The sequence below is a fragment of the Lepisma saccharinum genome, chromosome 9 (genome assembly GCF_977018435.1).
Source record: "Lepisma saccharinum chromosome 9, izLepSacc3.1, whole genome shotgun sequence".
Taxonomy (NCBI): Eukaryota; Metazoa; Arthropoda; class Insecta; order Zygentoma; family Lepismatidae; genus Lepisma; species Lepisma saccharinum.
The window spans coordinates 18,788,410-18,816,291 of NC_139237.1; the positions used below are offsets into that span (position 1 = coordinate 18,788,410).

The window sequence follows — 27,882 nt, forward strand, 5'->3', positions numbered from 1 at the left end:
TACGCAAAAATAATATACGATTCAGTAGTCAATACCAGTTAAAATACGTGTAATTAAATAGGACAAAGAACACATGCTCCTAGAAGAATTCGATGCACACACTACAAAATTATTTTGTTTTATATGAATTCTAAGGTGAAATCCAACAAGTGCAATATGTCAAATTAAAAATAAGCGTTTACGCTACAATGTTTGTTGGGAACATTTTCTTCTCAGATGCCTACATTATTAATATTTGTATGATAAATATAAAATTAATAGTAAAGAATACGATTCTTTTTTACTAATCCATAATTAACTACTTATCAGTTGATCCTATCGAAACACTAAACATAACATTCAATATAGAACATATTGATCTTTCATTGAAAAAAAAGTTCGTTCAGATCGGGCCTTTGGTTTCAGAGATATAGTCATATTTTCGAATGTCAACATACGCTATCTTGGATTGGCCGCCATATCTATTAGCTATTACTTTGAGAATGCAATCATGGTTTTTTGGCATCCATTCATAACTATGGAACTGTGGTATAAAGGACATTTAGTACCCCCAAATTATACCAACATCTTGGCTGGTCCATAGACTATATGAGCTAACCAGTCCGCTACATTGCCCGGCAAAAAGGGTACTGCAGAATCCTCTCACAAGGCACAACTGTTCTAAGTGGTGTACGAATAAAATATTTTTTTAACGCTCTTGCTACGAAAGCGCCGAACTCAAACTGCGACTCGTATTGTTTGTTAACGCCCACGAGAATGAGGGTCAATGTATATATTCAGCCGAATTAATCAGCGATTGCTTTTCGAAGACACAACAACTCAGTGGCGTCGACACGATAGCAACGAAAAATCAAACGGAAGGAAGATTAAAAGGTTATTGTGTGTGTGTTTATTGAGACGTGCTGTTTCCCGTGTTTCATCAAGAAGCGATAACTCCATCTCGAATGGACGTAAGCTCATGTTACTTGCACAGTCAGTTCAATGTTACGATGTACCTTAAATGTAGCGAGTTTCATGAAAAGTTATTGCTCGCAAGATAAATTCAGGACACAGTGTTTAACTCGTACGCCACAGTTTCCTGACTATAACTTTGCACTTCTGCCATAGGCTGGTCGCCAAGGATACGCTTTGCGTGGCCCCGCCCGATATAGCTTCTCTTAAACTACGCCGTATAATCTGTCTCAATATACATAAATTATCTACTTTTGAGTTGCTTATTTCAATAAAGTCACATTACTCCAAATTCTTATCTACACATTGATATATACAACATCCTTATTTCTACTGTCACATCATTAAAACAGCCGTATCTTTCCGCAAGATTAATTCTACGTCGACTGTAGAATACCTACGCTGTATGTCTTGCGAGAATGGCAAAATCGTGCAGAAAAGAGTAGGCATTACATTTGAACATATTAAACTCACAAATAGTAAGTAACTCACACAGTTTAGAAATGTAAGAAAAACTATAATAGGTCATCCGAAAGCTAAAACGTAAGTTTCAAGTTCACCACCACCACTTATCAGTGTCGAGTTGACCATCAGCACCTTCGATTTTAATGAGGTATGATGTTTATGTTCGACTTCAATCATAATGAAGGTATGGCAAAGGTTTATGGATAAATGTGCCTTTCCTGGATGTCATAGTAGATTGGTCTAGAAATCAAATATCAACAACTGCGTATCGAAACCCAACATACGCAGGGAGATAGAAGATTTTAAAGAACAACATAGTACATTGCCTAAGCTGAAGGGTCAGAAGAATCTCCCGAAGTGCAAAAACATTCACATAAAAACCGCAACACATCACAGATACAACTAGACTTAATGGGTATCCACCAACCATAATTAAAAGAGCTTTCCATGGAATAGGAGTGCAAAGACGTTAATATAAAACAAAGAAGAGAAAACTTCACAAAGAACTTATGTGCAAAAATTGAAGTTACATAGGTAATCAGTAATAATGATACAATAGTACGTATCACTTCGCTGTATAGTGTAATTAATGGATGTTTTACACGTTATTGCATGAGAAAAAAAATGGTACAGAGTAATTTTCACGAATCACGAATCATAACGTAAACATTAGCAAAGATATTGACTATTTTTACAAGTCTTGTGGAACATAGTATTTTTTGTATGTGTGTACGTACCAGAATGTCTGTGTCTCTAAATTACAGTTTACGTGATTTCATTAAATGTAATTTTTTATTTATGCATTATTAGGTTGTCCCAAGATGCGATGATATTAAGATGTTTCCACGATCTACTATGAAGTACCTAAATACACCGGCTACCGTGTGTAATGAAACTACCCAAGTGCTAACAGAACAAGGATTATGCTTTGCCATTAATTCCAATGTCACAAACAACTTTGATGACAAATCCAGGTTAGTAAGCAATTACCAAGATGTGTTTGATTTTTGGAAACCAAATCAACAAGCAATAGCCTTGGGGACATTTAATATATGCCATTTAAGTTGATAATGCAAAATATATCAGAAATGAAGAGTTTCGGTCAAGTTCATTGATATTAAAGGAGAAAGCGATTGTCATCATTAACGTTTCAGCCAGAGTACATTTTCAAGGTTATTCAGTTTTCTAATAGGGAAGAAAATTCTTGCTTATTGTTTTGAACGGTCATTTAAAAATTTGACATGGAAAGTGTATTATCACAAATCAAAATTAATACTAATATGGTATCATACTATTTCATAAGCGTGGGCACTGTCTTTCCAAGACAGAAATAAATTCAGTAAGAATGTTCATTATACGAGCCTCGAAATGAAAGCCTCCCAGATGGTGTAGTAGCTTACGGCTTTTAAGCAAGAGCCCAATAGTTTGATAGAAGGTGGATGCACATTGCGCAGTGATTCGGTTACCACATTAAACTGAAGGTTTATTAACAATTAGTCTTTCTGCGAAAAAAAGTTAACATGTACCAAATATTAATACTAAGTGTTTTAAACATGATAAATGGACACGAAGGGACACAGTACTTGAAGAGCAACATCTAATCAGATAATGCCGTGATACACCATGCAGTTCTGGCTAATAAGAAAACATGTCCGATGCTTCGTTTCCACCCATAGTGGCCACCTGCTTAATGCTTGAACACGATGTAAACAAGACCTTCAATGATCACGATCGACGCAGCCAACAGCAGGAGAGAGGAAGGGTGTTTAGATTTGCTGGTATTCACTGAGAAGCATGGACAACCCTTCAATAGCCGAAGGCTTTACGTAATCGATCTTCGATTTTGCCACCGAAGTTCCCGGGTGCGATTCACAGCCTGCGCGGATGTTTTTGAGAATGTTCCTTCGTCAATTTCATCTAATTATTATTCATCCTGATCGTCAACTGCTCCATGGTGGTAGAAGTGGTAGAAAAGTAACTTATATAACCAAAAATACACACACATTTGTGATGCTGTTGCAGATATGTTCACTTCTAAATTTATTTTTGCTACAATTCCTATTTTCCTCTTGCGTGTGCCCACTCGTGAATGTGTTCTGATTTTATTCATACACCCCGGGATAATACATCAAGTATAACACAATATTTTTTACCTGCAAGTCGCATCATGCAGATCTACTAATCGCGACTATAATAGCGGATCATTGCACTATAAGGTCAGTAGTTGTCCAATGGTACCTTGTAATTCAAGACGATCCAGGATGAGTTTTGCGAAGTTCATGGGTTTTTTTATGGTATTTCGGTTGTTCCTCTCAGTTCACGGGTGAAATTGGGGTAATTCATGCGTCAAAAGCGATTTTCTCAAATCGTCCTGGCTCGGGACGAGAGAGACGAGTATACTAGAGTAGTATGATTTGTGCTATTATAAACCCGAGAAAGTATGAACCCCCCTCAGGCAGATTTGGCTTCACTTAAAACTTGCTCAACATGCCCATACGAGCTTTTTGCTCAAGTGTGGTACTCAGTCTAATCCAAGATTTTTGTAAAAATGCCCTCGGGAATTTCCCGGGAAAGTATGACCCCCCTCAGACTGATTTGGCTACACTTACAAAAGCTGCATCTGTGAGATTGTTGTCCATAAGCTTGTTAAAAATAAGCCCCTCTTGATATTGTTTTTGGCTACACTTAAAACTAGACCAAACGTATTAACACACACACACACACACACACCCTCACACACACACCCACACAAGTAGTGTAATTGATGATACTACTGGCGCACTTATAGCGTAGAAAAGAAGAGCTCATATGATTAAACAGCCCGATTTGCCTACACTTAAAACTATGCCAAGATGCCCTTATTCCCCATTTCTTCAAGTGTGATATGCTCTTAATCCCAAGAATCTTGAATCCTAGTATAGAAAAGAAGAGTTCATATGCCCCGATTTGCCCACATTTAAAATTATGTCAAGTACCCAAATGATTTTATTGTTTATAGTGTGTTATTCTGTCAAAATCCCAAGAATCTTGAATTCTAGTGTAGAAATGAAGAACTCCCCTCAGACAGATTTGCCTATGTGTGTAAAAGCTACATCTCTCAGTTTGTTGTCCATAAACTTGTCAAAAATAAGCCCTTCTTGATATTGTTTTGGTTACACTTAAAATTAAGGCAAAAAGCCACACACACACACACACACACACACACACACACACACACACACACACACACACACACACACACACACACACACACACACAAAGCACACTGCTGAACCCAACTGATATTTTTTATTAAGTATAGAATTTTGATTTGAACCCCAAGAAATTTTATATAAATACCAAAGCCAAAAATATTCACACACATACACACACACACACACACTAAATATACAAAACAAACTGCTGAACCCAACTGATATTTTTTATTAAGCATAGAATTTTGATTTGAACCCCAAGAAATTTTATATAATAAACAACAACAAAAATGCCAAATCAAAAATATTGTAATCAATGCAATAAGAATATATCCAGCCCCAATTGGGCTAAGCATCAAAAGAATTGTAATCCAGATAAAAGCAGAATTCTCACAAAAACGTGCCCAAAATGCTATAGAAAATATAACATGAAATATTTCACTTATACTTGTTCTGCACAGTCATCAACATTTCCAAACAAAATTGATTGGAAATATTTGTGTGATTGCCCTGTATAACTTAGATTGCAAGGCCATATTTTGTAATTTTCTAGACCAGGAGCTAGACTCTGTGCACCAGAAACAGACCATAAAATGCCTCTCCACAAATTATGTGAGCATCATGGAGCACACAATATAATTTACAATTTTGAGAATCTCAATTTAAATTCAGAAACAAGAGATTTGGATTTGATGTATCTGGAAATATCCCTTCTTTCAAAAAATGTTTGCATCTTGAATCAACCTGCAAACAATATTACATGTTAGGCTGGCCTATCTCAACAGCAGAGGCATGCAGCTTAGTGGTTTCCCGCACTCACACTCTGTAAATACATTCCATGATTTTATTATCCTATTAAAGCACCCAATGCTGCAATTTTTAAATTTTTGCTGAAGAAGATACATGATTATCTCAGTCATGTTCAACATCTGAGAATTGTATGCATCAAAATATTGCAGGTGATGATTAAAATCTGCACCACTATACAACATTCCACTATCTGTTGTAACAAATTCTGCCTTTTGGAACCTATCCAGATGCATCATCAAAAATGTAAAATGTTTCCAGTTTGAGCTCTGATTGGGAAGAATCTCAAAATCATAGAATCTCCCCACACTTGCATGATTTGAAAACCATCCTCCATAATAGGAAAAATCAATATAATAATAAGAAATCAACAAACTGTCCCAAAATTCTCCTTCAAGAATTATACTTGTGGCACTCAAAATCAGTGACGTATTTCAAGTTTAGATAATTGAATTTTTGTGTGCTGTTCAGGGCCCAGCGGAACTCTGTTTCATTATTGATTGAAAATAAATCATACTCTGAGAGTGTTGAGAATCTAATTTTGAAATCAGGAAGAAGAGATTCAGATCTAATATATTTTGCAACATCTCTTCTGTCAAAAAATGACATGAGCATTGATCCTATTGTGCACCTACACAATTGTGGAGACCAATCATGTAGATATAAACAGAAATTGTACATGGCTCTATGTACCTCCCGATCAGAATTTGAGGTTGAGATTTAAAGATTGCAAAAAATTGCAGTTTAAAGGTTCAAAATATCTCAAATCATGAAATTTTATCTTCAAACTCAGCAAATACAGAATAATCTCATTTGCATTTACGACCCCTGAGATATATTTTTCCCTTCTAACAAAATCCGCACCAGAAAACACCAAGCCTGTATCTGTGGTTACAAATTCAAAATCATCATAGGATTTCAAATAAGTATCATAATTTAAATGTTTCCAGTTCTCAGATATGTCAAATGGGATATGAAAATAATACATTGATTCAAAATATTTTGTTGTGAACCAATATTTTTTTCTGTAACAATCATAAAAACCTACAAACAGCCCAACAATTCTCCTGTGCAACAGATATATGTATTTTTCCTTCTTGCCCAACAATCCCAGATGTATGCATCGAAATTCATGGTCACTGTCAAGCACCCACCTAAATTCTGTCTCATTTCTAACTGCAAACACATCATATTCACATAAATCGGAAAATGCAAGCTTGAACCTTTCCAACAGTGATTCCGATTGTATATATTGTGACAAATTCCTTCTCTCAAAAAACATTGCAACAAGTGCTGTGTGTTATCCTTCTAAAACAATGACACATTCTAAAATGCAATGCTGTAATTTTTTAAGAGCATGCCCAACACTATGCTTAATAATATTGTATTTTTTTGTTGCTGATAATCCCGATTTATTTCCAAATCACACTGCCCGGGATACATGTTTGCTGAACAATATTGCAAAATTGGAACTGTAGCAACTATGTATGTATTATTGGGAGCTTAGATAATTGTTCCCCACACCTGCATGTTTCATTCCAAGAGGTTTTGTCTAGGCACAGTGCAAGGCACTTACTGCTGCAATTTCTCAATTTTTGCCTCAGAAAATACAGAACAAGCTTATTCAGGCATTTGTGCTTTATATACCCAACAAGATCCGGGTGGAAATCATCTGCACTGAACAAGTGCCCATCATCTGTGGTCACAAATTCAATATTCCTATTAAACAGATTGGGATTGGAAATTATTCTGTTCAAAAATTTAAAATGCACCCAATTTAAGCTCTGATCAGCCATGAGCTCTAAATCATAATCTTCATACCCATCACAACAATTGCTGTACCAACATTCATCAAACAATTTCAACCTGCAGAAATAATAATAGCTCCCAGTGTGGTGATGCACAAACAATCCACAAATTCTCTTAAACTTGTTGTACATAAATTTTTCAAACTTGCTTACATTCTTCATTGACAAGTATTGAAAATTCTTGTCACTGTTAAGAACCCAGTGCATTTCAGTCTCATTCTGAACTGCAAACAAATTATACTCGGACAGGTTCAGGAACCTAAGCCTAAAATCTTGAACAAGTGATTCGGATTTTATGTATTTTGAAATTCCCCTTCTGTCAAAAAAATTCTGCATTATGACAAGCTTAGTGGCAATGTGAGCAATTCCCTGTCACATTGGCATGTATTTTGTATGTTGTGCACTTCAAGTGACAGGCATATGCATTCATGCTCACAATTTTTAAATTTTTGCCTAAACATATACATTAGAATCTCACTGATATTTGTATATTTTGAAAATTTGTTCATGCCTGGCTTAAAATCTTCAAGTCGATACAAATTGCCCTCATCTGTGGTGACATATTCAATATGATTCAGGGGTAGAGGTACAGAAATTCTGTTGGTGATATTATAGTGGATCCCGTATCGACTCTGTGGCATAATTATGTCCATTCTGTACACAAAACAATTCTCATTGCAATTGTTGTACCAGTAATCATCATACATTGCAAATCCACAATGCCAATAATAATACTCTACAGAATAATGCACAAAAAATCCAACAATTCTTTTGCATGTATTGAACATGGAAATTTCAAATCTTATTAGGGATTTCAGGGACAGGTAGTGAAAGGCAAAATCACTTGAAAGCACCTATTGCATTTCAGTTTCATTCCCAACAGAGAACAGGTCATGCTCGGACAGATTCAAGAACCTAAGCCTGAAATCCCCAATAAGTGATTGTGATTTGATGTATTTTGAAATTGCTCTTCTGTCAAAAAAATTCTGCATATTTAATAATTACACACTGGCATGAATATGCAAGGAACAGAATCATGAAAACCCATTACTCAATGCATTCCGATACAGACTCATTGTTTATGATTGTTGCAAATTTTGAGATGAATCTGTTTTTATGTGATTCAAGGCCCGTCAAAGATATTACACAGTGAACAATTACAGTGTCACTTGTTTCATCCAAAACAATATTGTATATGAGATGGGGTAATTTTTTCAATTTAATATATTCCAATCTGTCAAGTTGCATGAAGCACTCAACTGCAAGAACCCTCTCGGTGTTATTTTTTGCTGTTCTGAAAAGGAGATAGCATGAAACAATGGCATTTACAGATTCTGAATTGTATATAATTTTTGTAGAGAAACAATCAACATAGTTGATAGAGCTCATATAATTAGATTTTTCTGCTGAGGTCTTGGAATTTTTGATGAATGCATATCCTATATTCTCTATGTATTCATATGTGATGATATTATCAGGTGCTATGTCCTGAAATTCTACAAAATATATTTTTGTTGTTCCTACAAGGGTCATAACATAAAAATCATCATAGTACCCAACCTCAGAGTATACATACCTGAGCAACTGATTGTATTTGTGGGTACTGAGCTTGAACAGATTGATCTTATTTTCAGGGGGGCTCACAATGTTGTCACAGAACCTGAGGATCCCATCACTGCTCAGAGATGTGCTTAGCTCAGGTCTGAAAATCTTGTTGACATAACATTTTGTGCCTTTATTTGAAATTTTAACAACAATTTTGAAATCTACAAGGCTTATCTCTGTGACACAATTCCCCAGAATGCTGACAAGTTGTTGATTTGTATTCAATGCATCTATGATGCTCACTTGCATAATTTGTGTGGGGACATGTGGGTTCTCTTCAAAACAAACAGTTCTGTGATTAAAATTATCTGAAAAATCTCTTGCATTTGTTTCACATATACTGTAGACAAGATACTGATTGTTTTTATATATTTCAATATAATCTTCAGACATCTTGCAAGTGGGGGCAACAGAATATCTATGGGTTATATTTATATCTAGGCTTTCACTATTCTGTACAGTCAATATGTTGAGAACAAAAAATTCATTCTATACCTTCAATCCTGTTTCTGCTCTATTTCTGCACTTCCTGCTGTCCCTGCTGTGTCTGTTGTTTCTGCTGTGTCTGAAAATATTTTTAATTTAAATAATTGTTTCCCACAATTGTTTCCCACAATTGCATCTTCTGCTAAGATTATTCCCACCTAGAATTTTTGCAATACAATCAGAATCACAATTTTTGAATTTTTGTCTTATAAAATATATTATAGTCTCATTCAGGTATATATGTTTAGAGTACCATACACAATCAGGATCAAAATCATCCCCACTATACAAATGGCCAGCATCTGTTGTGACAAATTCAATATTATTATAAATTGTAGATATTCTAAATTTGTAATGCATCCAATTCAAGCATGGATATGAATCAATCCTCATCCTATGCTCTGAAAACAAATTGTAGCAATTTCCCCACCAGTGATTCCTAAACACTTTGAGCATGAAATAATACCCGTAATCATCTGTATAAAAATTCACAAAATATCCAGCAATTCTGCCATAATTATTCTACACAATTTTTTCAAACTTGCTTATATATTTAAGGCATAGGTAGTGAAAAGGCAATTCACTGTTAAGCACCCACTGCATCTCTGTTTCATTGCAAACTGCAAACAGGTCATACTCAGAGAATCCAGATAATCTGATTCTGATATTTTCCACCATTGTTCCTATATAAACGTTTCAACGTATGTTGAACATACGTTAAAAATATTTTCAGACACAGCAGAAACAACAGACACAGCAGGGACAGCAGGGAGTGCAGAAATAGAGCAGAAACAGGATTGAAGGTATAGAATGATTTTTTTGTTCCCAACATATTGACTGTACAGAATAGTGAAAGCCTAGATATAAATATAACCCATAGATATTCTGTTGCCCCCACTTGCAAGATGTCTGAAGGATTTTTCAGATAATTTTAATCACAGAACTGTTTGTTTTGAAGAGAACCCATATGTCCCCACACAAATTATGCAAGTGAGCATCATAGATGCATTGAATACAAATCAACAACTTGTCAGCATTCTGCGGAATTGTGTCACAGAGATAAGCCTTGTAGATTTCAAAATTGTTGTTAAAATTTCAAATAAAGGCACAAAATGTTATGTCAACAAGATTTTCAGACCTGAGCTAATCACATCTCTGAGCAGTGATGGGATCCTCAGGTTCTGTGACAACATTGTGAGCCCCCCTGAAAATAAGATCAATCTGTTCAAGCTCAGTACCCACAAATACAATCAGTTGCTCAGGTATGTATACTCTGAGGTTGGGTACTATGATGATTTTTATGTTATGACCCTTGTAGGAACAACAAAAATATATTTTGTAGAATTTCAGGACAAAGCACCTGATAATATCATCACATATGAATACATAGAGAATATAGGATATGCATTCATCAAAAATTCCAAGACCTCAGCAGAAAAATCTAATTATATGAGCTCTATCAACTATGTTGATTGTTTCTCTACAAAAATTATATACAATTCAGAATCTGTAAATGCCATTGTTTCATGCTACCTCCTTTTCAGAACAGCAAAAAATAACACCGAGAGGGTTCTTGCAGTTGAGTGCTTCATGCAACTTGACAGATTGGAATATATTAAATTGAAAAAAATACCCCATCTCATATACAATATTGTTTTGGATGAAACAAGTGACACTGTAATTGTTCACTGTGTAATATCTTTGATGGGCCTTGAACCACATAAAAACAGTTTCATCTCAAAATTTGCAACAATCATAAACAATGAGGCTGTATCGGAATGCATTGAGTAATGGGTTTTCATGATTCTGTTCCTTGCATATTCATGCCAGTGTGTAATTATTAAATATGCAGAATTTTTTTGACAGAAGAGCAATTTCAAAATACATCAAATCACAATCACTTATTGGGGATTTCAGGCTTAGGTTCTTGAATCTGTCCGAGCATGACCTGTTCTCTGTTGGGAATGAAACTGAAATGCAATAGGTGCTTTCAAGTGATTTTGCCTTTCACTACCTGTCCCTGAAATCCCTAATAAGATTTGAAATATCCATGTTCAATACATGCAAAAGAATTGTTGGATTTTTTGTGCATTATTCTGTAGAGTATTATTATTGGCATTGTGGATTTGCAATGTATGATGATTACTGGTACAACAATTGCAATGAGAATTGTTTTGTGTACAGAATGGACATAATTATGCCACAGATTCGAAACTGGATCCACTATAATATCACCAACAGAATTTCTGTACCTCTACCCCTGAATCATATTGAATATGTCACCACAGATGAGGGCAATTTGTATCGACTTGAAGATTTTAAGCCAGGCATGAACAAATTTTCAAAATATACAAATATCAGTGAGATTCTAATGTATATGTTTAGGCAAAAATTTAAAAATTGTGAGCATGAATGCATATGCCTGTCACTTGAAGTGCACAACATACAAAATACATGCCAATGTGACAGGGAATTGCTCACATTGCCACTAAGCTTGTCATAATACAGAATTTTTTTGACAGAAGGGGAATTTCAAAATACATAAAATCCGAATCACTTGTTCAAGATTTTAGGCTTAGGTTCCTGAACCTGTCCGAGTATAATTTGTTTGCAGTTCAGAATGAGACTGAAATGCACTGGGTTCTTAACAGTGACAAGAATTTTCAATACTTGTCAATGAAGAATGTAAGCAAGTTTGAAAAATTTATGTACAACAAGTTTAAGAGAATTTGTGGATTGTTTGTGCATCACCACACTGGGAGCTATTATTATTTCTGCAGGTTGAAATTGTTTGATGAATGTTGGTACAGCAATTGTTGTGATGGGTATGAAGATTATGATTTAGAGCTCATGGCTGATCAGAGCTTAAATTGGGTGCATTTTAAATTTTTGAACAGAATAATTTCCAATCCCAATCTGTTTAATAGGAATATTGAATTTGTGACCACAGATGATGGGCACTTGTTCAGTGCAGATGATTTCCACCCGGATCTTGTTGGGTATATAAAGCACAAATGCCTGAATAAGCTTGTTCTGTATTTTCTGAGGCAAAAATTGAGAAATTGCAGCAGTAAGTGCCTTGCACTGTGCCTAGACAAAACCTCTTGGAATGAAACATGCAGGTGTGGGGAACAATTATCTAAGCTCCCAATAATACATACATAGTTGCTACAGTTCCAATTTTGCAATATTGTTCAGCAAACATGTATCCCGGGCAGTGTGATTTGGAAATAAATCGGGATTATCAGCAACAAAAAAATACAATATTATTAAGCATAGTGTTGGGCATGCTCTTAAAAAATTACAGCATTGCATTTTTGAATGTGTCATTGTTTTGGAAGGATAACACACAGCACTTGTTGCAATGTTTTTTGAGAGAAGGAATTTGTCACAATATATACAATCGGAATCACTGTTGGAAAGGTTCAAGCTTGCATTTTCCGATTTATGTGAATATGATGTGTTTGCAGTTAGAAATGAGACAGAATTTAGGTGGGTGCTTGACAGTGACCATGAATTTCGATGCATACATCTGGGATTGTTGGGCAAGAAGGAAAAATACATATATCTGTTGCACAGGAGAATTGTTGGGCTGTTTGTAGGTTTTTATGATTGTTACAGAAAAAAATATTGGTTCACAACAAAATATTTTGAATCAATGTATTGTTTTCATATCCCATTTGACATATCTGAGAACTGGAAACATTTAAATTATGATACTTATTTGAAATCCTATGATGATTTTGAATTTGTAACCACAGATACAGGCTTGGTGTTTTCTGGTGCGGATTTTGTTAGAAGGGAAAAATATATCTCAGGGGTCATAAATGCAAATGAGATTATTCTGTATTTGCTGAGTTTGAAGATAAAATTTCATGATTTGAGATATTTTGAACCTTTAAACTGCAATTTTTTGCAATCTTCAAATCTCAACCTCAAATTCTGATCGGGAGGTACACAGAGCCATGTACAATTTCTGTTTACATCTACATGATTGGTCTCCACAATTGTGTAGGTGCACAATAGGATCAATGCTCATGTCATTTTTTGACAGAAGAGATGTTGCAAAATATATTAGATCTGAATCTCTTCTTCCTGATTTCAAAATTAGATTCTCAACACTCTCAGAGTATGATTTATTTTCAATCAATAATGAAACAGAGTTCCGCTGGGCCCTGAACAGCACACAAAAATTCAATTATCTAAACTTGAAATACGTCACTGATTTTGAGTGCCACAAGTATAATTCTTGAAGGAGAATTTTGGGACAGTTTGTTGTTTTTTTATTATTATATTGATTTTTCCTATTATGGAGGATGGTTTTCAAATCATGCAAGTGTGGGGAGATTCTATGATTTTGAGATTCTTCCCAATCAGAGCTCAAACTGGAAACATTTTACATTTTTGATGATGCATCTGGATAGGTTCCAAAAGGCAGAATTTGTTACAACAGATAGTAGAATGTTGTATAGTGGTGCAGATTTTAATCATCACCTGCAATATTTTGATGCATACAATTCTCAGATGTTGAACATGACTGAGATAATCATGTATCTTCTTCAGCAAAAATTTAAAAATTGCAGCATTGGGTGCTTTAATAGGATAATAAAATCATGGAATGTATTTACAGAGTGTGAGTGCGGGAAACCACTAAGCTGCATGCCTCTGCTGTTGAGATAGCCCAGCCTAACATGTAATATTGTTTGCAGGTTGATTCAAGATGCAAACACTTTTTGAAAGAAGGGATATTTCCAGATACATCAAATCCAAATCTCTTGTTTCTGAATTTAAATTGAGATTCTCAAAATTGTAAAATGTATTTTGTGCTCCATGATGCTCACATAATTTGTGGAGAGGCATTTTATGGTCTGTTTCTGGTGCACAGAGTCTAGCTCCTGGTCTAGAAAATTACAAAATATGGCCTTGCAATCTAAGTTATACAGGGCAATCACACAAATATTTCCAATCAATTTTGTTTGGAAATGTTGATGACTGTTCAGAACAAGTAAAAGTGAAATATTTCATGTTATATTTTCTATAGCATTTTGGGCATGTTTTTGTGAGAATTCTGCTTTTATCTGGATTACAATTCTTTTGATGCTTAGCCCAATTGGGGCTGGATATATTCTTATTGCCTTGATTACAAAATTTTTGATTTGGCATTTTTTGTTGTTGTTTATTATATAAAATTTCTTGGGGTTCAAATCAAAATTCTATGCTTAATAAAAAAATATCAGTTGGGTTCAGCAGTTTGTTTTGTATATTTAGTGTGTGTGTGTGTGTATGTGTGTGAATATTTTTTGCTTTGGTATTTATATAAAATTTCTTGGGGTTCAAATCAAAACTCTATACTTAATAAAAAATATCAGTTGGGTTCAGCAGTGTGCTTTGTGTGTGTGTGTGTGTGTGTGTGTATGTGTGTGTGTGTGTGTGTGTGTGTGTGTGTGTGGCTTTTTGCCTTAATTTTAAGTGTAACCAAAACAATATCAAGAAAGGCTTATTTTTGACAAGTTTATGGACAACAAACTGAGAGATGTAGCTTTTACACACATAGGCAAATCTGTCTGAGGGGAGTTCTTCATTTCTACACTAGAATTCAAGATTCTTGGGATTTTGACAGAATAACACACTATAAACAATAAAATCATTTGGGTACTTGACATAATTTTAAATGTGGGCAAATCGGGGCATATGAACTCTTCTTTTCTATACTAGGATTCAAGATTCTTGGGATTAAGAGCATATCACACTTGAAGAAATGGGGAATAAGGGCATCTTGGCATAGTTTTAAGTGTAGGCAAATCGGGCTGTTTAATCATATGAGCTCTTCTTTTCTACGCTATAAGTGCGCCAGTAGTATCATCAATTACACTACTTGTGTGTGTGTGTGTGTGTGTGTGTGTGTGTGTGTGTGTGTGTGTGTGTGTGTGTGTGTTAATACGTTTGGTCTAGTTTTAAGTGTAGCCAAAAACAATATCAAGAGGGGCTTATTTTTAACAAGCTTTTGGACAACAATCTCACAGATGCAGCTTTTGTAAGTATAGCCAAATCAATCTGAGGGGGGTCATACTTTCCCGGGAAATTCCCGAGGGCATTTTTACAAAAATCTTGGATTAGACGGAGTACCACACTTGAGCAAAAAGCTCATATGGGCATGTTGAGCAAGTTTTAAGTGAAGCCAAATCTGCCTGAGGGGGGTTCATACTTTCTCGGGTTTATAATAGCACAAATCATACTACTTACTAGAGTCTTTCACGAGCTGTGTTATTCGGGTTGTGCTACCAGCATTTTCTTTTTCTTTTTATTTGCTCAACTGGATAAATTTATAGCCAGTTGAGTTTGGTGCGAAATTAAACGGATCACTCTGTTTCGTAGCAGAAGAGCACGACCGCGAGTTCTGGCATGTCGTACCGGATGCTGTTAAACTGCGTTGTCACGTCGAATTCGAAATAATTGCCGGAAGCAGGTTTCAGCACGTACTGGTAGCCATAAAACTTTATAGGCACTGGGGATTCTTCAAGATGTCGGCTTTGTACTTGAGAGCGTAGTTGGATTCGTATTCCACCACGGGATGCGCAGCTTCATAGACCTCACAAGGCAAATGGCAGCGTCGGGTTATTTTTTGGAAGCGGGGTGGTTCCGGCCGGACCAAAGGTGCTGTAGCGCATCAGCGTGTCATTGTCGTTGGCGGCTCTGCGAAATGTGACGCGCAAACCACCCTTCCACATCATCTCCGCGTAGTCGGTGGTCCGGCAAAATCCACCTCTTCGCCCTTCTCGTTGATCACCGCAAATTCGATGTTGTCTATGCGATTGCGACACACGGGAAGTACATCGTTGACGAGGTGTGTAGATTATCGGCTCTATGAACTCCAAGTTCGGTTTGAACGTGACGATGATCCCCGTCTACTTGTGGCTGCCTGGGATGCCGTCCGAGGACTTGGTGATCATGCCTTCCGCAAAGTTGCAGTGCACGTTTAGACTCTCGATGGCTAGAAATTCAGGAATGTTGGCGCCGATGTGCTTGTTGCCAGGTTCAAGACTGGTGGCGTTCTCGAATCACAGGAGCTCTCCGACAGCACTTAGATCCACGGTTTCTGTGGCAGGCACCAGTTCCACTCTGTGGGGTACGGAGTTTTGCGAGAGCAGCACACCTCTCGCCAAGTGGGCCTGCAAGGTAGACAGGTTGTACTGACCTGGGGTGACCCTGATTTTTTCGTTGCCAACCTTGATAGTGTTGTTGTTCACCGTTACATTGGGTATTAGGTACATGCTGCAGAATGCAGGAAGAGCGACGGATTTAAGATAGATGATGTCGTCGTGCAACGAGAGTCTCAGGACCGAAGTCTCACTGGTAAGAAGGAACACTGCCATCGTGCTTCAGATGCCACAGTGCTTTCTGGAAATCCTAAGTAGTTGAGTTATTTATTAGATACAAAAACACGATCATGGAAACACAGAGATGGCCACAGTTCACTAAACCAGTTTAAACCTTGCATGCGTTAGTCGTTGTAGTAGAGGTTGAAAACGCCGAGGTACTTCACCAACCCAGCAGATGGTACACCTCCGAATGAATCGAAAACAAAAGTATTACTGTTTGCTTGCATGTGGTAGCATATCCAGTGGGTCCCAAGATTTTCGTAAATGTCCAGGTTGACCACACCTAACTGTCTTTCCTTCACAACTAAGGGTAGGGAATCGGACATGAAAACGCCCCTGAATTGCTTTATTCCCAGCGGCTCGATTAGAGATTCAATATCGAAGTTGGACAGAAATCTTCTTTTTGTAAATTTTTTCAGGTCTTCGGGGTTGGTTTTTTGCTTCCTGCGCACTCCTTTCACTTTCTTCTCAAAGGCCAGGTTGTGTTGTTTCTGCTCTTCCAGCTCGGCCTTGTTCTTCTTAGCGTCGATAACAGTCTTGTCGATGGCGGCACTGCCTCCTGCCAAGCTGTCCACTTCGCTCAGAGCGACCAGGATGGTTGGGATGCTAAATATGAAACCTCCAGTCTCCTGTTGCTTTCGCGAACGCTGCAACCGTCTTAGCTGAGGAGTGCTGAGCAGCAATTTTATTCCGTGGCTTTTGACCAGGTAGGAACCTTTCTTCGCCCTCTGTTTCTTGGTGAGCAATCCATCAAGAGCTCCGAGAGATTTGGGGTTCGCGTATGGTACCTGGTAGACGACACCCTTGGGTTTCATGGTGATGGTATGTTATTTATATATCATGGGAGGTTAGGAAGAAAGTTTGAGCCTCAGACAATGTGATAAGCTGTGTGATGATACTGAAATGTTTTCGCGTTTGACTCATACCAATCGTCCGTATATCTTCTCCTTCCTTCTCTCGCCTCATGAAGCTCGCCCATCCTATCTGCCAACTTTTCGCCTCCAACCCGAAAAGAGGCACTGGGATTCTGTAAATTTTTCATACTACTTACTTTGCAAAGATGATCCATAAGAATCATCTCGCACGGTGGACGAAATTCTGGTGCTGTTTTGCTTAAGTCGACGAGCTTTGCGACATCTTCACCTTCGTCGAACGTGTATGCGAAAATCTTGTACAGCAGTTCGAGTGGTATGTCGGTTATACTAGTTGCTATTTCCAAGAGGTGTTATTTATTTACAGTCCCCACCCCAATTTTTGTTTTCTGTTCATTGCGATGGTCGTGCCCTACGCAGCGACCCGCTCACCCAGCGAGGCGTCTATGCTGACGAGTCTCCCGAAAGCTGCGTGCTCCAACTTCCTGTCGGCATCGTGAAGTGCGTCGATATCGGTGTGTGTGTTGTAAGCAATGTCGTGATCCTTGCATGCAGCATCCAGGGGATTCACACCCTTGTCTCCTCTCTCCTCTATTCGAGTTTGGTACCAGGGCCACAGTACTGGTAACCTGGCAGGTGCACCTCGAAGAGCAACTTATTGATAATATCATTCACGAGACCTCGACCCTCGGCCACGTTCCAAAATTTTGGAGGCAGGGTGTTGATGTTCTTGATAAGGTACCCTATGCCTGTCGTTCACAATGAAGTTGGCGAGCTTGGAGCTGATCATGTCCACGATGTTCTATTTTTCGTTGTGGAAATTACGGTTGCCAGCATTCTCTTCGCCTGCAATAAATAACAAACGATCCACGAGATTCCTCACATCGTGCACCCTCACAAACTCCTTGGGCAGAGTGTTGTAAAGTTTGCGCCGCTGCCAGTCTTGAGATGGGTCCATATCGACTTCATGGGGTTCTTGTACTTTTCGTCGCTGCTGGATTTGACGCGATTCAGCGTAGCGTCGTTGTTTTGTGTACAGGGCGTCCGTAATGATTAAAATTTCCATCTAACTTTGGTAATCCTCGTCCGCGTAATCTTTGGGTTGCTTTTTGGTGATGAGCTCCCACAGTCCCACCGTGCCCGGATACCTGGTCCAGCTGTTCTTCTCGCCCACATTGACTTTCACATAGTCACCATTGAACGTCACTTTCTATGTTCCGATCTTCCAAGCCACACCCTCGTTGATTTCCATAGTCGGGTAATTTCGAATTTCCTTGTGCTTAGGTAATCCCTCGCCAATGGACCCAACTCGACTAGCTTGTCCGAAGAGGTGCTGCCTAGGGCCTGATGTTAAGTTGGTGGTGCGAGTTCGAACGGACTAGTGTGAATGCTGGAGATTGGCGTGGGTGCGGCATAATTTCGAACAATGAGCGGCACAAGCTTGTTGATCAAGTATTTGCTTTGTTCGGTAACATCCTTGATTTGTTTACCGAGTCCACCGATGGCATCGATGATAGGTTGATCTTGGCGCTTTTTCTCTTCGTAAATTAAACGATTCTCTGATTTCCACCATTGAAGCGTTTCGCTAGGTAATCGCGCAGCTTCAGGTTGTCGTCTGCGAGTTTACGTCTCGCCATCCTTTGGACGTTATGTTAGTTTATGCAACGTTTCAACGTTCGTGAATTTGTTGATTTTGTTCCTGTATTTTCCATCTTTCGGTTTCCTCGTCATGTCGATCGTAATAAATCCAAAGTCGTCCCCATTCCAACATGACTCGCAGAATTTTGAAAAATCGTTGTAGATCAAATCTCCACCCTTATAGTCGTCGTGCATGTGCTATAGGTTGGTGGCATCCTGAAGAAACAGGCATACAATGTTGGCGTTGTCCCGGAGCAGCTGCTTTGGAATCTTGGAGAAGATCTGAGCAAGGTAGAAGCAGTCGGTGCCTCTGTGGCGACTTTGGGTAAAGAAGTTGCAAATCTCGTTCTGGTTTTCCAGGTTAACGTCGTCGAAGACCACAACCAAATTTTTCGAGTCATCAGTCCAGCGGTATTACTTCAAAAGCGAACGTGGCTATACTCAGTCCCTTATATAGTTTCGAAAACTGACGATATTTTGGTTGCTCTAAACGTTTGGAGAAAACGTACAGGTTTCTGTTCTACCAATCCAGCTAGTTCGGCGCGAGCAAAAACATGTCCTCAACCAACGTTGTCTTCCCGCATCCCGAAGGACGACGGGGTAGCGAATGTTGTCGGGAGCAGCTCGCCATTTTTCGTAAATTGTTCCGAGGAGGAATATGGCAGACGCTTCACCACGTCCCATGAACCAATCACACGATCACGTCGTTTGCGTCGATCCTGCTTCATTCCTCAAATCTCAGCCATTTGACCAGCAGCTTCTTTCCTTTCTTGCGCAGTACTTTATCGATGAGGTACGCGTTTCGATGTTTCGTCTTCGAGAGCTCCTCTTCAAAGAATCGCCCTTTCAAGATATCGTCGCGAGCATCCTTTATTAAATACATGTGCCTCGTCCCTGGCATGACCCTAACCTCGGTACAAATCTTTCGTGCTCCAGTTTCTGGTGAACCCCTTCTCGAACGTGCGCTTGACCGTGCTGATACTCACCTGGTCTCTTATATTGTATTTTGTTTTTTTTGGTAGTAGTTAGGTACTTGGGACAGTAAACAGTGGCGAACAATCGCGCCTCATCGAACTTGGTAACGTCCGAGGTTTTCATGTGTATCGTACGGTGAACAGAGTTGTTGTAGTTGTTCAAGAGTCCCTGCAGCACGTCGACCCACATGTAGTTACCCTGAAGCGTGAATTGTTTCCACATGTACCGTATCAAAGTTCGATTGAAGCGTTCTACAATGCTGGCCTTCAGGTCGCTGAAGGTTGAATAATGTTGGATACCATACTTTTGAACAAATTGTCGGAATATCGACTTGTAAAATTCCTTTCCGTTGTCAGTTTGCAGGTAGCGTGGTAATCTAGAACCTTGATCGAAAATAGATTTGAATGCTTCTGTAACGCATGAACCGATTTTAGCTTTCAGCGGCAGAACCCATGCGAATTTGGAAAATGTGTCTATGACGGTCAGGAGGAACTTGTAACACTTGTTGACTTTGTGCAAGTTCTTCAAATTGCCGCTACTCATTTCGACGAAGTCTGCAAGATTACGGAAAACGGGTTATCCTCGGGGTACAAATCCTTGACTTCGGAGAATAGTCTGTCTCCACTTTCGACATCAAAAACAGATAATTGTTCATCCTCGTGTATTTAATATTTGTTGGTCGCGACTCCCAGTATGCAATAGGTATTTGGAGAACTCTGAATAGCCCGTCCTTTCTTTGCATGGTGAAGAGCGGCACTTTGGGATGCTTTCCATATTCCAGTATCTAAATCTGAGAAACTGAACGGTACCGTCGAGGAAAAATTCGACGAACAACAATTGACGCGTGTCTGAATCGTCCAATCTGCTTAGCACCGGTTTCAGGTGTTCCCCGATGGTGCGAATAACCTCGTCATAGCCGTGTTTGATCTTCACGTCGACGTACAGTTGCTTGAATTGTTCTTTCAAATCATGAAGCTTGGTGCCAAAGTTGGTTAAGGGCGTTTCCTGATTCGCTTCAATCAGGAGCTTGACGTTCGCGACGATCTGCTGCAAGCTTTCCACAATTCTTAATTTGGAACTTTGAGTTTCGAGGCCGTGGACTTGGATCCTGATCTCAGCAAGCAGCACGTGAAAGTCGGCAGCATTCTGCTTGGTGGGTAAAGCAGCGACCGTGTCCCGAAGTTGCGCGATTTCTGCTTGTTTTTTTTTTACGTCGTCGGATTTGAGTATTCTGTTCATTGCCCTCTTCACGGCTTTCAGTTCTTGCGACGTGGGCATGGTGGCCACCGTACCATGAAGGGACTCCAGAGCCTTTTTAACAGCATCCAGCTCGGTGGCATCAGCCACAGTACGCATGCCATCTTGATGTTGCGCCATGTCATCCTTGGTGGGCGTCGATCGCTGCAGTGTTTCCAACTTGTTGTGTATGTCGTATATCAGGTAATGGAAATGCGAGAGTCCAGATTCGGTGTTCAGACTTTCCAGTTTGGAGATATGCTGTTGAACGGTGGCCAGAGTTTCGGCGATGCTAGGCAATTTCGATTCCAGAGCTTCCTGAACATTGGAGAGATGGACTTTCATGGTGGCCAAGGTATCCTCAATCCTCATATGTCTCGAGCTGAAGTTTGATGTTGGCTACGCTGCGAGTGATAGCGTTCAGTTCGCTGAACGAAGGTAGGTTGTCTATGTAACTTTCCAGCGTTTGGAGTTTGTCTTTTGATCTCAGCGACGGCGGTGTGCAGGGCATCTGTTTGAAGTTCCATCTTAATGTTTTCCAGTGTGGGAATTTTAAAGGACTGAAACTGGTCACGTAAATCTCCGTAATCATCCTGAGTTTGGATACTCTCAACAATGGATTGCAGTTCAGTCTGGATGCTGCTTGTTTGATTCTCTATCCGCTGTTTCAGTTGTTCCACATTGTTGGCTCTCGCCTTTAGTTCGTGTTCCAACTTGCCGACGCTAACCTCTAAGTTTCCAAGGTTGTCGATGGACGCGAGATCAGTATACTTTTGCAGCAGGAATTTGAGCTCGGCGTCGATTTTTAGGATGGGGTCCAGACACTGAGACTGCAGGCTGGCTATCTCGGTCTGGAGGCTGGAGTTGAGCGTGGACTGCAGAGCCTGCAGATCGCTCCGCAGCTTCTTGACCCTGACGTCGAGCATGAAAAGTTCGTCGCGCTTGGTGTGGCTGAAGATGTCGTTAGGCATTTTACTATGCTTATCTCAACGAAGAGAGGGATGATTTTCTCGTAATAGCCCAGGAGCTCAAAATACAGGGAAACATCGGCACGCAAATCGTACGTGGTGGAGCTGTCCATCTATCGTGCTTGATGCAATAAATATTCTTGCCAAAGGAAACCTTGATGTCACCCGCATTCTCCGGATTCACAATTATTTGAAGTTTGCCACTGATCGTAATTTTGTAGAAAGTTAGGTTGTTGTTAAAATCGTAAAAAGTTTTGCCAACGTCGTGGTCGTATTTCGTCCAAATGCTGTTTAGGTGAATGATTTACAGGCCACTCAGTTTGGACAACATGGATGGCAACAAGTCGAAGCTTGGTGATTCAGCCTGATTTGGTGCTTCCATGACAGTCTGCTTTTTGAATCCAAACAAATCCATAGGCATGCTTATTTGTTTGTGCACCTGGCAGTTAACCTAGCCTCTATCTCGAGCTGTGCGCTATAACATGAATTTGTAATTGTTCAAAAACGTCTGCGAGGTCTCTTTTACTGCTTGCAAATATCTAATTTATCCCTGTCTTTGCTATTCCGCCTATTCGCAAGTGTGAATTTGACAGTTCAACACACGAAGTTTATTATCGGCAGCATTTAGTGCCATTCAGTTCAGTGGCCCGTTTTGTGCTCTGTTCGAATAGACAGTTTTTGAAGTCCTCGATGGTAAACTTGACTCTGCTGCTTGGTCCAACTCCCATTATTTATTTCACCTATCCCTTCTCCTCGATCTTCAAGCAATACATTTTAGCTCGTAACCCCACAAATTCCGTGAACAGGTTGCCGGCTGCTTCATGTTTGAACTTGACTATCACCATCCTGTGGTCCAAGGAGTGAAGAGAATCTTCCAGAGGCAAGTTACTAAAGTAAAACAAATATTTCATGGACAACAAATCAGCGTTCAGGTCAGGGGTGCGTATTAAAAACAAAAAGCTGTCTGTGTCCATGTAGCAAATCTCAATATTCTTTCCATGAAGTGCTTGAAAATGATCATACTAATATTCCTATAATAAGAGCTTCGACAGCTCGAGCACGGTGGCTCCACATGCCTTTTCTTTTGCTCAATTAAGAAAATATTTTTAGACAACATAGTTCAGTCCTTGTACCAAGGGGAAGTGATAAGCTTCTCGATTTTTCTTTTCATCAATCACAAGCATGTAGTTCATATGCTTACGAACATTTTCTAAGGTCTTGCCATACATGGCGTTATTAAATAGCTTGTACAAATCCTTGGCAGCTGCCGACGTCGAATGTGCTCGGCGTTCAGTGTTCACATCAATGTAACGTTGAAGCCATCTAGACTGACTAAACTTCAATCCCCGATGTACTTGCTTCAAAACTAATCCTCGCTTGATATAGAAGCGCAGCAGTCTGTAATGGACAATATAATTTAGGCGATTTTCAAGAGTGAGCATGAGTTTAGGTACGTTGGAACCGTCGGGAGGAAGCTGTTGCACAGGTGCCATGGCAAAACCGTGATGAAGTTCGTGCAGATTGGAAGGATAGTCCACGTCAACCTCCACGAAGCACCCCTATTCGCAATCATCCGTCCAGGTTAGGAAATCCCTCGACTCGAGTTCTCTATTCGTCATCTACTGGTAATAACTCTTCGGCAGACACTCCGACATGGAATGCCCGTATAAGTCATTGAGGTCGAAATATACAACGTAGGCCATAGCTTTACTTGAGTCGTAGCCTAGGGTGTGGGGAACATTCGCCTTAGCTTACCAAAGTGGGCAGAGCACCATGCCGCCACGCACGGCCTTCTCGACAAAAGAATATTGTTCTTTATTCGCGATCAGTTCCAACCTGACCCCTGTGCACTTCAGCATTGCATGCCATGTTAGCCCGGCGTGGTGTATGTATGGGGAGAGTCGAGTGTGTAGATCCCCATGCATCTTCTTCTAAAGGCTTCAAAGACATATCTCAGTAGGTTGACATTTAGCTTTAAATAGAGATCATAATAGTCACACAAAGTTTCAAAATTAAAGATCGTCCAGACTTTTTGGGTATGCTCGTAGTCAATCTCAGAACAAAGCTCTTCGGTAATATGCGAGAAAAAATTATCTCGCTGCGGGAGGTCAGTTTCATCAAATTTGATGAAATCATCAAAGTATTCATAAGGATATATCTCTTACGTTTCAACAGATCTAGATTTTCATCCCCAAAACATCGTCTTGTGGCCATGAATTTATCATCAGAAATTGACTCGTAAGCTTCGCTGGACTCGAAGAGGGAAAGTTGTAAGAATCGAGGATTCGCACTTCAACCTTTCCATTTTCATCAATCGGTATCCACACACGGAGAGCAATATATTTTTCGGTGCTTCGGGAGATTATCTCAATACGATTGGTAATGTTTGTTAACTCTTTGATGAAAAGATGATTGTCGTAATTTTGTGCTTATTGTAGAAACATGACTATGTAGTCTGTTTCCTTGATTTTCAGATTGCAGGTGTTGCAGATTGTTGAAATAATAAGACCAGTTTGATGGTTGTGGTGAATAACCTTAGGATTTTCAGGGATAAAATCATTTTTGCACTCTTTGCACATTGAGGCCATGTCGTATTTTTCTTGCTGATCTTTTGTGAGAGGAGGTGGCTGGATTTTATTTCTTTTCAGATTAGGAGCAAGGTCCTTCGCACATTCTGCTATCTTTTCAACAAAGCGTCTCGAAGCATTCGGACCACGATACAAGATGGGCTCATCCATTTTTTCATTGTAAATTCAGAAACTGCAAAATTGTTGTTCGAAAATCCTGGTGGTGCTTGATGTTTCCGGGTTTGGATCGCACAAGGCAATACGACTTCAAAAAGCCTCATTATCCTCATAGAGGACAACTGGGTGAGATAGCGGAGCGCGATAATTACTAAACGCCATCTAAATGCTCATCCAATTCCTCCTTTGCTGTCTTAACACCTCTTCCTTAGGATTTTGTCATACAACAATCACAAAATTCTATTTTAGTACGATGCTTGGTGAGTTGACGTCCAATAAGTCGTGACAAGTGCAGTGTCAGGTAGTAGTTGTCGTCTATCGAAAAAAGTCTCACCACATTGCAATTAGTATTATCCTGTTCTTCAAGAGGTCGGAGAAGGCGAACACTGCCATCGTCATCAATATCATACATTACAACCTGAATATATTGAGTCTTTTCCGATTCGTATTGCGTTATACGTATATCTTGCAATATCTCATAAAGCAACCGGATATCTTATTCGTCTCACAATTCTTTTATATAGTTTCTCATACTGGTTGTAGTTAAAGAGTCTATGAGGGTTATCTGGCGCCGGGTGCATAGCAGCAATGATACACCACAAGAAACTTTTTTTGGTCATTACTCTCTATACTTACTTAGCACAGCTTCTATTTCAATATGAGGGGGTAGGTTTTTTTGGACTAGGTTTGTCACCTTGTTGTTTTAGAGGTGCATTGTTGGTGATGCTACGCAGTGCCTTGTATTTAACTATTTTCATTTTTAAAACATGATTGCGACCACACAGACTCAGTCCACTGCGACGTCCCTCAAACACTTCCTGCTGTTGGACAAGCTTCTTATATTGCTCTGTTAATATTTCTTCTAGATGTTCACCGCCAGCAAAATGTAAAGTTTCTAGCCCAGCATAAAAAGTGTAAGACAAATCCTCATCTGCCATTTTTTGGTAAAGAAGAGTAAGTCGCAAATGAATTTTGATGGCAGCAGCATTAACTATACCCGAATTGTATCCATAATTTCCGGCTTTATATTTTCCAAGAAGGGGTCTACATCACACGCTTCATTAGAATCAGAACCTGAATAAAACTTCACTACATGCATGCTTCCATTCGGGGCAGTGCGTTCCAATGTAGTGTATGGTTTCTTAGTTGAAGGATTATCACTACTTCATCTCACAGTGAGTTCCAATTCAGTGCTCGTTTTCTTTCGCTACTTGCCCCCGACCGACAACATTTCTTCAAATGTCTTGCTATATTAGAGACCGTATTTTATATTCCACAGTGATCACAGAGCTTCGTAGCCTCATTCAGGGTAACACTAGAGGGGCTAGTTTTCGGCTCGATTCTAAAATTTTCATATGTGTTATTTATATGCAATTTACTGGGGAAGGGTGGGGGGGAGAAGAATTCAACAATCTTTGATGACCGCAAGCAACAAGAGATTCAGTCAAACTGCAATAGAAGAAAGTAAGGAGGAAAATAATAAGAAAACATAATGTAAACTAAGGGTAATTTGTGAAGCTACAAATATGCATATGTTTTTTGGTCACTTCCAATTATTATTTTTGTGAAGGGTGTGTAGAGAGCGTAGATAGATTAGACATTGAACTAGGTATGGTTTGATTACTATGATAAATATTATTATTTGGAGATAACTCAATTTCTGGTTATCAATATTTTTTTTGGGGGGGGTTGATTTGGCGAGTGAGTTGGTCCCAGGTTTTTAACCTGGTGGAGGAGCATATTGGTTCGAATATAATTTTAAACTGTATGTTCAGTCCCCGATTAGTCTTACTGTGCATAAAGTAAATTTAAATAAACAAATTAATCAATCAAAAATAATTGATTTGACAAGTCTGTAAATTTGTTCATGTATACAAAAAGGCACCCTTGAATAATTCACAAACACAATTTTATATATACCACATAATTAAGAGAAGTAGTATTGTTTTCAGTCACCATTTTTATTTTGAAGCCTCCCGATGGCGTAGTGGTAGTTTCATCGCCTTATAATCAAACGCTCGCAGGTTGGTATTTAGTGGAAGCACATATTAGTTTGAATATCACTTTAAAACTATAGACCCAGTCGCGATTAGTCTTACTGGGCATAAAGTAAATTTAAACAACAAATTAAATCAAACAAAAAAAATAGTCGTTGTTTTGAAATCAAGCAACACATGTCATATTATTTATTTTGCTTGACAAGGACTATAAAAAATAAATAATAGAGTAATAAAAAATTGAAAAAGAAACAAAGATACATGACTTACCTTAACAGTCTTTCAATTTCTTCTATACAAAACTATAACGTTGAAACAGTCCTTCTTCTAAAACTACATCTTCATAGGTAACAACAAGCAGCAAAAGATAAAAAAAATCACTGCAAATAGGACGAAAAGTACTTAAAAGAATAATGCAAATTGGAAAGTTTTCAAATCTAAAAATATAGTGGTAACATCATTGCCTTGTAATCAAGGGATCCCGAGTTTGATACCCAGTGGAGGCACATAGTAGTTCGAATATTATTTTAAACTGTAGGTCCAGTCCCGATTAACCTTAATATGCATCAAGTAGACTTAAACACATCCAATCAATCCAAAAATGAGTTGCTTTTTTTTAAATCGAACAACAAATGTTATGTTATTTATTTTTATAGGCTTTAAAAAACAAAGCTAATTATAAAAAAAGAACAAGGGGAAACAAAGAGACACAATTTACCTTAACGGTCATTTTGATTATTTTTCTATACAAACCTAT

At 38.8% G+C, this 27,882-nt stretch overlaps 1 protein-coding gene across 1 annotated transcript in view; it reads left to right on the top strand.

Moving 5' to 3' along the window:
• LOC145992595 (pickpocket protein 19-like) overlaps positions 1–27,882 on the top strand; it is a 1,169,780-nt gene that overhangs the window by 477,344 nt on the left and 664,554 nt on the right. The window contains exon 4 of the mRNA XM_083128951.1: positions 2,227–2,390. Coding sequence (XP_082985077.1) covers positions 2,227–2,390 — 164 coding nt within the window. The remainder of the gene's footprint in view (positions 1–2,226; positions 2,391–27,882) is intronic.